This window comes from Mandrillus leucophaeus, unplaced genomic scaffold (genome assembly GCF_000951045.1).
Source record: "Mandrillus leucophaeus isolate KB7577 unplaced genomic scaffold, Mleu.le_1.0 Scaffold26, whole genome shotgun sequence".
Taxonomy (NCBI): Eukaryota; Metazoa; Chordata; class Mammalia; order Primates; family Cercopithecidae; genus Mandrillus; species Mandrillus leucophaeus.
In genome coordinates, this window is record NW_012102698.1 from 1,563,400 (window position 1) to 1,575,716 (window position 12,317).

The 12,317-nt window shown below is 46.6% G+C and overlaps 1 protein-coding gene across 1 annotated transcript in view; it reads left to right on the top strand.

The window, feature by feature from the left end:
- The first annotated feature begins 8,122 nt into the window (after window positions 1-8,122).
- SAMM50 (SAMM50 sorting and assembly machinery component) overlaps window positions 8,123-12,317 on the top strand; it is a 52,135-nt gene continuing 47,940 nt past the window's right edge. The window contains exon 1 of the mRNA XM_011984014.1: window positions 8,123-8,334. Coding sequence (XP_011839404.1) covers window positions 8,314-8,334 — 21 coding nt within the window. The 5' untranslated portion in view covers window positions 8,123-8,313. The remainder of the gene's footprint in view (window positions 8,335-12,317) is intronic.

Genomic DNA, 12,317 nt, shown 5'->3' on the forward strand with positions numbered 1-12,317 from the left:
CAAAACCCCGTCTCTACTAAAAATTAGCTGGGCCTGGTGGTGTGTGCCTACAATCCCAGCTATTCGGGAGGCTGAGGCAGGAGAATCGCTTGAACCCAGAAGGCGGAGGTTGCAGTGAACCGAGATTGAGCCATTGCACTCCAGCCTGGGCAACACGAGCGAAACTCTGACTCAAAAAATAAAAATTTAAAAAACCCAAAAATCTGGTGTGCAGGGCGGTCACCTCAGCCCCCGAGGCAGGAGCCAAACACGGCAGGAGCTTCTGCCTCCTCTCCACCACAGCCCACAACTTGAACCTGGTTTATTTTCCACACGCTTCTGATCTGCGTTCTTTGTTTCTCTTTGCATCTTCTCATTCTCTCATCACCCCAACCTCTCTCTGTCCTCCCTACTCTGCCAACCTTGATGGAGACAAGCCCTTGAGACCAGAACTCACCTTTTCTCCAGGTGTGATAGTTGATTAGCAAGCTCAGTGTAATATGACTGAAGGTGAAACGTGTGTATATTTTTCTATTTATGCATTTGAGTATAGTTCATACAAGAAAAATAATGGTATGCTCAAACTGTTAAATGTTGGAAAAGAAAGTTACAACCCTCACCCATATTGTGTAAGGAAGTGCCCTGGAGGGGAAGAACCAGCAAGTTCAGACAAAAGCACTTGACTGAGAAGACAGACCCTTTACAAGAAACTGGTTCTAGGGACAAACTCTATGTGGGCATGTTCTCTTAATGAGATTGTGAACTCTTTGAGAAAAGAGGCTACTTGTGAAAATAATGACGTGTTGCCTAGTGCATAGAAGCCCCCTTTGGGGCAGGAGTTCCAGGATTTGAACCTGCCTTCTTACATCTTGAGGGTTGAGTGAGTTCCCAAGGCCTCTGTTCAGTGCTTGCTCCATCAGTAAGCTCAGGTCTAGTGAGTGCTGGGGTCTTCCACCCCCAACCCCACCGGGTGTCAGAGCAAGACACTGTCCCCTGTGGAGCTGGAATGGGGTGGAGGAGCCTGCACCTGGCACCCTCATGGCCTCCTTGTGATGGACCCACCCTTGTAATGTTGGAAAAGAAAGTTACAAGTTTCTGACCAGGCGCGGTGGCTCACACCTGTAATCCCAGCACTTTGGGAGGCTGAGGCGGGTGGATCACGAGGTCAAGATCGAGACCATTCTGGCTATCACAGTTAAACCCCGTCTCTACTAAAAATACAAAAAGTTAGCTGGGTGTGCTGGCGGGTGCCTGCAGTCCCAGCTACTTGGGAGGCTGAGGCAGGAGAACGGCGTGAAGCCGGGAGGCGGAGCTTGCAGTGAGCCGAGATTGTGCCACTGCACTCCAGCCTGGGCGACAGCGACTCCGTCTCAAAAAAAAAAAAAGAAAAAAGTTACAAGTTTCTTTTCCCAAGATTTCCAATAGGCGTTGTTCTGTTAGCACCACATCTTTGGTCATTAGCAGATATAACTAAACTTTAACAATATTTTCTTTTCTTTTTTTTTTGAGACGGAGTTTCGCTCTTGTGGCTCAGGCTGGAATGCAGTGGTGCGATCTCTGCGCCCAGCCAACAGTATTTTCTAATAACCAATATATTTCCATATGCACAAATGTATATGTGGGTGTTGTGATTGTTATCAGGAAAAAATATATTAAATGGCTGATGGGATACCATGGGACTTATTTTCTTTCTGCTTTTAAAAATTATTCAGGCTGGGTGCAGTGGCTCATGCTGGTAATCCCAGCACTTTGGGAGGCCGAGGTGGGCAGATCCCCTGAGGTCAGGAGTTTGGGACCAGCCTGGCCGACATGGTGAAACTCCATCTCTACTAAAAACACAAAAATTCGCCAGGCGTGGTGCCAGGTGCCTGTAATCCCAGCTACTGGATTGGCTGAGGCAGGAGAATCGCTTGAACCCGGGAAGCAGTGGTTGCAGTGAGCCAAGATCGTGCCACTGCACTCCAGCCTGGGTGACAAAGTGAGATTCTGTCTCAAAAAAAAAAAAAAAAAGAAAAAAAAAATTCAATCTTCTTTCTTATTTTTTTATTACTAAAATTATTTTTAGTAGAAACAGGACCTTGCTATGTTACCCATGCTGATCTTGAACTCATCGGCTTAAGCAATCTTCCTGCCTTAGCTTCCCAAAGTGCTGGGATTACAGGTGTGAACCACCATGCCTCGATCCCCGCCTTCTTAAAATGAGCGTTTGTTTTTTTCCAAGTGTGTACCAAGATAAGGAAATCAGGAAGTGTAATACTCTTATAGAAATGGCCAAGGTCTCCCGCCCCACCTGTGCCTAGATGCTACCCAATCCCGCCTTCTCTGCCCCTCCAGAAGGCACCCTTTGCTTAGGCCTCCCTCTCTTCCTGAACCACCTCTGGAAGTTTCTTATCAGCCTATGAATGCATTCTTATTTATTATCTAATCAAATAAAGCCTTCCCTCTAATTTATGGCACAATTATGCTTTGGAATCCACCCTCAGGACTAATCAGTATGTAGTATATTATATGTCAGGGAGCAACATTCTTTTTTCTTTCTTTCTTTTTTTTTTTTTTTTTTTGAGGCAGGGTCTCGCTCTGTCATCCAGGCTAGAGTGCAATGGTGCAATCATAGCTCACTGCAGCCTCAACTTCCTGGGGTCAAGCCATCTTCCCACCTCAGTCTCCCAAGTAGCTGGAGCCACAGGTGTACGCTACCACACCCAGCTAGTTTTTTTTGTAGAGACAGGGTCTTGCCATGTTGCCCAGACTGGTCTCCAACTCCTGGGCTCAAGTGATCCTCCTGCTTTGGCCTCCCAAAATGCTAGGATTACAGGTGTGAGCTGCCATGCCTGGTCCAACATTCTTCATTTTGTAAACAGCAAAACTTACTGCAGAGTATGAGCCTGATTTTGTTAAAAAAAAAAAAAAAAGTATGTAGGTGTGTATATGTATCTGTGTGTGTATATAAAAAGACTGAAAGAGGGCTGGGCATGGTAGCTCTTGCCTGTAGTCCCAGCACTTTGGGAGGCTGAGGGGGCAGATCACTTGAAGTCAGGAGTTCGAGACCAGCCTGGGTGAAACCCCATCTCTACTAAAAAATACAAAAATGAGCTGGGCATGGTGGTGGGCACCTGTAATCCCAGCAATTAGGGAGGCTAAGGCAGGAGAATCACTTAAACCTGGGAGGCGGAGGTTGCAGTGACCCGAGATGCAGTGAGATTCCATCTCAAAAAAAAAAAAAAAGACTATAAAGATATATATCAAAACCCTTATGGCAGTTATCATTAGGCTGTTATTTGTAATTCTATTTTATTTGTCGTGCTTGTGTGTGTTGCCCAAGTTTCTATGGTGAACAGTATGCATTACTTTCAGCATGAGAAAATAACTCCTAATAAATGTGATTCTTAAAGGACTCTCCCCGTCTCCGTCCTTTCCAAGGAGCCCGCATATGCCCTGCCTCCCTCACAGCCAAGCTCCTCTAGGACAGTCCTCCCTAGGGCGTTACGGCCTCGCTCCTTGGACGCGACCCTGCCGCAGCCCAGGGGCTCTTTCCAGGGCACTGTGGACCAAACCCTCCTAGAATCCCCCTGCTCCCTCAACCGCAGACTCTCAGGCACCCCGTCTCCATCCTGGACACCGAGCTTGTCACTTGTCACCAAGGCCCAGCTGCAGCCGCTGTGCTGAGTGTGCACAGCCATCTCTGGGAAGTCTGCGCTCCCCCTGAGGACCTGGGTCCTCAGTCTCTGACTCTGGTGAGATTCGGGGCCACCTACTCACCTTCTGGCTCCACTCAACACCAGCAACCCCTCAACATCAAGCCCTCCAGCTCACAGCGCCTCAGCTCTGCAGCTCCCAAGCCACCCAAGCCTGGAGCTGGGGACTCAGGGAGACCCCTTCACCCCACCTCCAGCTGGTCCCAGTGCTGCCTCCACTGTCATCTCTGGAATCTGGTCTCTTGTCCCCAGCCCACTGCTGCCAGGGTCAGTCCTGGTACTTTCTACCTGGGTTGCTGCAACAGCTTCCCTCTGGGGGCCGAGGCCTGTTTTCAGCCTTGGGCCCATCTGCTCTCCAGGTTCCTGCTGGGCGAGCTGAGGCCCCACCACACCCCCAGCACCTTCCTGTGCCTCCAAGCCTCCCTGGCCAGTACACCCCCTCCAGCCCATGAAGCCCTGCCAGCAGCTCAGAGCCTCTCCCCGGAGTCACCCTGCTTCCTGAGTGGACCCACGTTGCTGCTGGGCAAGCTGAGGCCCCGCCACAAACCCAGCGCCTTCCTCTGCCTCCAGACTCCCTCCCAGCACACCCTCTCTAGCTCCTGCAGTCTCACCAGCAGCTCAGAGCTTCTTCCCCAAGTCACCCTGCTCCCCGAGGGGACCTCCACCCAGGGAATGCCCTTCCAGGCTCCTCTCACTGATTCACCTTCACTCCTCAGAGGTCCGGTGCTGGGTGATAGAGGCAATCAGATGAGCCCCTCACCTCAGGGCGCTCAGCCCCTGGGAAGGTGACGAACAAGGGCACCCCAAGCGGTGTCCCAAACTAATAGGTGGATGACTCCAGTGGGAAGATCCAGTCTACCTTCCCCATGGCCGATTAAATTTGGGGTGGTTTTTATTGTTTTTCGAGGCAAGGTCTTGCTTTGTTGCTCAGGCAGCAGTGCAGTGGCACAATCACAGCTCACTGCAGCCTTGACCTCCTGGGCTCAAGCAATCCTCCTGCTTCAGCTTCCTGAGGAGGTTTTAATTAAATAAATTAAAAGCCAATTATTATTATTATTTTTTTTTGGTAGAGATGGGATCTCACTATTTTCCAGGCTGATTTTGAACTCCTGGACTCAAGCAATCCTCTTGCTTCAGCCTCTGGAGTAGCTGGGACTACAGGTGCATGCTACTATGCCCAGCTATTTTTTTTTTTCATTTTTTTTTTGTAGCAATGGGGTCTGTTTCCTAGGCGGATGTTGAACTCCTGGGTTCAAGCAATCCTCCTGCCTTGGCCTCCCAAAGTGCTGAGATTATAGGTATGAGCCATTGCACTCAGCCAGGATTTTATTAAGGAAACTAGCTTAGTCACTAAACTGCACTTCTACTTCTAGTTGGATGAGATTAGTACTTTGTAAACCAGGTTTTCTGGGATGCTGGGTTCCTTGAAGATGTTTCTAGCTGGTATTATCCTATAGGATAGGCTGGGTTATGCTGCATTAATGAGCAAAACCCAAAAGGTTTATTTCTCATTCGTGCTGTATGTCCAGGAGACGTGGCTGGGCTTCACTCCCAGACCCAGCCTGTAGCTGCCCCACCATTGGGGGATCTCTGATTGCCATGGCATGGTGAGAGAAATATGGTTCTTAAAGGTTCTCATCCAGAGTGACACATATCTCTTCTGCTCACAATATGTTGACCAAAGCAAGTCACATGGACGGGAGCAGGGAGATGCAATCCTCTTGTGCCCAAAAGAGGAGCGCAAGAAATACTGTTGAATAGCACTGCCAAAGGCCACAGAAAAATCTCCAAAGTCAAAAATCTATATGACCCAATAAATTCAATAAATACTGGATTAAAGAGAAGGAAACCAGTATATGCACTGTCGGACTTCTCAGTCTTTAATATATTGTATGCATTGTAACCATCACAGACAGCCTTTAATATATACATTTTTAACTATCACAGAGAGTCTTCAATATATTATATACATTATAACCATCACAGCCTTTAATGTATTATATACATTATAACTATGACAGCTTTTAGCTTTTAATATATTATATACATTGTAACTATCACAGCCTTTAATATATACCTTGTAACCATCACAGTCTTTAATATATACATTGTAACCATCACAGCCTTTAATATATTATACATTGTAACTACCACAACCTTTCATATATACATTGTAACTATCACAGCCTTTAATATACATTGTAACTACCACAGCCTTTCATATATTATATACATTGTAACTACCACAGCCTTTAATATACATTGTAACTACCACAGCCTTTCATATATTATATACATTGTAACTATCACAGCCTTTAATATATCATATACACTGTAACTACCACAGCCTTTAATATATTATATACATTGTAACTATCACAGACAGCCTTTAATATATACATTATAACCATCACAGCCTTCAATATATTATATACATTATAACCATTACAGCCTTTAATATATACATTATAACTATCACAGCCTTTAATATATTATGTACATTGTAACTACCACGGCCTTTAACATATTATGTACATTGTAACTACCACAGCCTTTAATACATCCACTGTAACTACCACCTTTAATATATTATATACATTGTAACTACCACAGATAGACTTTAATATATACATTGTAACTACCACAGACAGCCTTTACTATATTATATACATTGTAACTATCACAGATAGCCTTTAACATATACATTGTAACTATCACAGGTAGCCTTTAACATATTTGTACATTGTAACTACCACGCCTTTAATATATCCATTGTAACTCTCACAGCCTTTAATACATACATTGTAACTACTACATCTTTTAATATATTATGTACATTGTAACTATCACAGATAGCCTTTAATATATACATTGTAACTACCACAGCCTTTAATATATACATTGTAACTACCACAGATAGCCTTTAACATATACATTGTAACTATCACAGGTAGCCTTTAACATCTACATTGTAACTATCACAGGTAGCCTTTAATATATACATTGTAACTATCACAGATAACCTTTAATATATACGTTGTAAGTATCACAGACAGCCCTTTCTTTGAGGGTAAAGCATGTGACTTTGTTTTCCTCCTGAGCCCTCTGCCATCCTCCAGGGCCTCACACACAACAGGTTCTCAAATACTGCAACTATCTTGCACTCTGTAGGGCAACTTCATGGCTTATCCTTTACAAGTGGCATATTCAGAAGAGTAACGAGAGAAAAGTGTAAGAAAAGAGGGTTGTTTGGGCAAAGAAAATCTGGTTGATTCGATGTTTACAGTGTTCCAGGCCCCACCTTTGATCTCATGAAGTCCTCGGACCTTATGCCTTACGCTATCATTCCCATTTTACAGATAAGGAAATTGAGGCTCATGGAACTGGCAGAATGAGGGAAGGGCAGGGGCCTGGCTGGTGCTAGGTTCTGTCTCTTTCCAGGCAAAAAGGGGCATGTGGACTCGAATATTTATCTCAGGGATGTTGGAGGCCTAGGGTGCTGCTATTTAAATGGAAAGGGTGTCAGGGTTTCTGGGAGGGAGTAAGGGGAGAGAAGAAAAGATGCTTCTGTTATCAGGAGGGAGTGGCAACATGACATGACACTGAAGCTTCCTCTTTTCCTATTCCGTCTCTTATTTGTTTCTTTCAATATACTTATCACAACGTGTGGCTGATATTTATTATACTTTTTTCTTTTTTCTTCTATTCTCTTTTCTTTTTTGGGGCAGGGGAGCTGTTTTGCCACCAAAACCTAAGCCCATGGCCGTCTTCTTCACCGATATGACTGGTTATCATGTAAGCACCTAGAGGACCCTCGCCCATAATTACTGGCTGCAGGTGAATGAATAACGGTCATTATCTAGTGCCCACCGTGTGCCCGACCCTGTGCCGGGAGCTTTGCTTTCCGTCTCTCACAGTAGGCCCTTTTAAGGAACCCCGAGAAGGAAACATGATCATCGTCTTCATTTTGACGATTCTGAGTGGGGGTTCCAATGACTTGAAGGAAAGGAGCCAGGGAACCAATCCGGGTTTGTGTAGCAGATGCCGGTGAGACCCGACTACTGCAGGCCGGGGGTGGCCGGACCCGGGGTCTCCCCGCTGAGCCTCGGGGCTTCACCGACGCGTGGGGACAAGCACAGCACCCTCGGGTCGGGGTGCCAGGAGGGCTAAGAGCAGCAGGACTCGCGTGACACCCAACAGCTGGCCTGATCTCTTTCAGGCGCCAACGCCAGACGCCAGCCTCCCAGCGGACCCTCTCGCACACCCACCTTCACCGCGCCCTCCACGCGTCCTCCCCGAACCCTCCACGCACCCTCCACGCGCCCTTCCCGCACACTCCACGCGACAGCAGCTTCGCGGATGTCAGTGAACGCTCTTCGCTTGCGCAGTCAAGACGTCCTCCGCGTCCGTCTGAACATCCGGGTCACAGGCTCATAAGGACCAATGAGCGAAGGAACCGCGAGCTAGGGGGCGGGGAGAAGGCGGGACATCATGGCCGCCCCCAGTGCTCCGCGTCCGGGGGCTTGTGGGAGTTGCCTTGACCTGCAGCTCCGCCACCGCGGACCCGCCTTCTGCCCTCAGCAGCAGACGGTCGGTCCTGCCCGGGCAGCTCTGCGAGGCGGCGGCTGGAGAGGGAACCATGGGGACTGTGCACGCCCGGGTAAGAGGCCCAGCGACCCGCGGGCTGCGAGGCCTCTGGGCCAGCAGGGCAGACGGGCGCCGCTGGGAGACGCTGTCGTGGCTGCGCCCAGGGTTCCGGGCTGGGTGGAGGAGGCCGAAAAGATCTCGCCTCGGGCCAGCGAGTCTCTCAGACCTTCGAGCAGGAACCTGATACTCAGGAGGGACGAGACTTGCTCAAGGTCACTCAGCGAGTCGGTGGCCCAAAGGACTTGCGAACTTTCTGTGATGTCTTAGACCGCAGTGAATATGCTCTTTCTTTGCATGATTTTAAGTTTTCTGTTTTTACTGGTCACTTCCAGCTTTTCCCCGCTCAGCCGCTGCTGGAGCCGTTGTAGACTCCTAGAGCAACAAGAATCCTTTGAAGTCTTCTAACTCAAACCTCGCTAGGGGTCCTCTTTTCTCCTGTTTAACGTGCAAAAGACGGAACCGCTCCCTGCCTTGCTTCCTGTTTTGAAGTGGAGGTAGTAATAATACCTACCTCGCCTGGCTTTAAGAGTGAATTAAAAGACAATGCATGTGAATAGTTGCTCCCTGTTTTGAAGTGGAGGTAGTAATAATACCTGCCTCGCCTGGCTTTAGAGTGAATTAAAAGACAATGCATGTGAATACTTGGGTGCCTGGCGCCTAACTAACTGTACTGGTTGCGAAACTCCTCTCGTTTATTCTAATCTTAAATAAGGGCCAGATAATGAGTTAACTTCTCCAAGGTCACATAGTTACTGCTTCCAAATGGCCTAAAACCTCAGATTTCCTGAGTCTCAGCCCCAACAGTACTTTTCGACTACAGCTTGGATTGTTTGACTTGACCTACATAGACGTTTTTAGTAGTTCCCCATTAACTTCCAAAAAAATTTAGCGCAGAAGTCGCAGCCTGGCATCCACAATTGGACTTAATTTCCCTTTATATGTCTTCCATTCAGATCAAACACCATTTCTCTTCTGACATCTCTTTGTGTAACTGTAATAGGTCTGTTGCTCAGTGTGCTCGGTAAGTCAATACACTGAGACACTGGGTTGCAGCAGAGAGTTTCAGTTGCAGGGCCACTGAGCGAGGAGATGGGAAAACAGAGGAAACCTCGAATCCAGCTCCTTCAGGAGTTTGGACCTAGTGTTTTTGCTGAAGCGTGGAGATCCTTGATTGATGGAAGAGTGCAGGGTGAAGTTACAGGACAGGGAGATGAGGAAACTTCTCATGCTGATTCTATTCCTCTGGTCGGGGGAGGAGTCTTCAAACTGGTTGGCAGCATCAGTTTTGCTGGAATTCAGGATCTGAAAAACACGTAAAGCAACTCTTAAGCAAAAGCCTTATAATTCTGGTTTTAGAAATCCTATCTAAAATCAGTGGGAATGCAAATAGTATCTGTGATTTTTGGTTACAAGGAAGTAGGTCAAAGTGCAACCTGAACTCTTCCTGCCATCTTGGCTCCTGTGGAGGCCTGCTGGGAACAGGACTTCTGAAAGGAAATATGTCTGGAAGGCTGTGGTCCAAGGCCATTTTTGCTGGCTAGAAGCGGAGTCTGTGGAACCAAAGGGAGCACATAGCTCTTCTTAAAATTGCAGGTGTTTATGCCTGAGATGAAACAGGATTCTATTTGGGCAAGAGATATGCTCATGTATACAAAGCAAAGAGCAACATAGTGACTCCTGGCGGCAAACCAAACAAAGCCAGGGTAATCTGGGAAAAGGTAACTTGGGCCCACGGAAACAGTGGCGTGATCCGTGCCAAATTCTGAAGCAATCTTCCTGCTAAGGCTATTGGACACAGAATCTGAGTAATGCTGTACCCCTCAAGGATTTAAACTAATGAAATGTCAATAAATCAATGTGGATTTGTGCTCTTGAAAAAAAAAAAGGCAACCTGATTAATGGTTAATTATAACTACATTTTTTTTGAGATGCAGTCTCACTGTGTTGCCCAGGCTGGAGTGCAATGGTGTGATCTCCGCTCACTGCAGCCTCTGCCTCCCAGGTTCAAGTGATTCGCCTGCCTCAGCCTTCCATGTAGCTGGGATTACAGGCGCCTGCCACCACACCTGGCTAATTTTTGTATTTTTAATAGAGAGGGGGTTTCACAATGTTGGCTAGGCTGGTCTCGAACTCCCGACCTTTGGTGATCCACCTGCCTCGGCCTCCCAAAGTGCTGAGATTACAGGCGTGAGCCGCTGCACCCAGTCAATTATAACTACATTTCTGTCCAGAATTCTTGTTAGCCCTATAAGAATGTCTTCATTTGGACCACACTATTGCATTCCGTTCCCCTTCCCGTCACCCATATTCAGCATCAAAATATTCCCATCTTTTAGAACTCCGTTTTGAAAGCTCTTTATCTCTCACGCATTTGGATGGGCTTCTACCTTTCCGTGCCATTTCCTTTGGTGCCATTTACATTTTGCCTTCTTTTGGGTCTGTTTGCATTTTCGTCTTATCTTTCAATCCTAAATTTCTAGATGTGATGGTAGGAACTGCATCTTCTTGGCTTGCATCCCCTGTGGCATCTTGAGCAAAGTAATCACTCGTTATTTATTCAGCTCATATTTATTGATGGCCTGCTATGTGCCTAGTACTGTGATAGGTGCTAGGGATACAGGGAAAAAAGTATCTGCCTTTACGGAGCTCTTTTTTTTTTTTTTTTGAGATGGAGTCTTGCTCTGTCACCCAGCCTGGAGTACAGTGGCATCATCTCGGCTCACTGCAACCTCTGCCTCCCAGGTTCAAGTGATTCTCCTGCCTCAGCCTCCCGAGTAACTGGGACTACAGGCGTGTGCCACCACACTCAGCTAATTGTTGTATTTTTAGTTAGACGGGGTTTTGCCATGTTGGCCAGGATGGTCTCAATCTCCTGACCTCGTGATCCACCCTCCTTGGCCTCCCAAAGTGCTGGGATTACAGGCATGAGCCACTGCGCTGGGCCTGTGGAGCTCTTTTTACATTAAAATTGGTGTTCCTTTGATGAGTATATTGAGAAAAAATATTTTCAGTTTTTTTATTTGACCTTTTCATCCCACTAGCCAGTGTCTTTCAAACTTTTTGATCAAGACTCACAGTAAGAAAGCATTTGCCGTTTACCACCTAGTACTCATGCTTATGTCAAACAAAATTTTGTGCAATCATACTTATTAATATGTGTTATGTATTGTTATAGTTTCCGTTTTCTTTCTTTCTTTTCTTTTTTTTTTTTTTTGAGATGGAGTCTTGCTCTGTGTCCCAGGATGGAGTGCAGTGGTGCGATCTTGGCTCACTGCAACCTCTGCCTCCTGGGTTCAAGTGATTCTCCTACCTCAGCCCCCAGCAAGTAGCTAGGATTACGGGCACGTGCCACCACACCCAGCTAGTTTTTAAATTTTTACTTGAGATGGGGTTTTGCCATGTTGGCCAGGCTGGTCCTGGACTCCTGACCTCAGGTGATCCGCCCGCCTCAGCCTTCCAAAGTGCTGGGATTTCAGGCGTGAGCCACTGCACCCAGCCTGTTGTTATATTTTCTATTGGATTCTAGTCTATCTCGCTTTAAAGATGCTGTTCATAACTCATTCAATTTATTTCATGTCGCATACCCACTGCTTTGTACATCGTGCTCAATACAACTTACTGACTGACTGGTAGACTGATCTGCTTCAAGGTTAAAGGCTACATCCAAATATTTATTTTATTTTTTTATATTACACACACACACACACACACACACACACACACACACACACTTTTCAATAGAAGCAGAGTCTCCCTATGTTGCTCAGGCTAGTCTCAAACTCCTGGGCTCAAGTGATCCTCCCGCCTGGGCCTCCCAGAGTGCAAGTGCTAGGATTACAGACATGAGCTACTGTGCCTGGCCCAAATATTTATTTTAGTGCATTTTACCAAACACTTACCCCATGCCTATTCTTCTAGGCGTAGAATTTATGGGATGTAAATTCTATGAGGGTGAGGTTCTTTTTTTTTTTTTTTTTTGAGACTGAGTCTCACTTT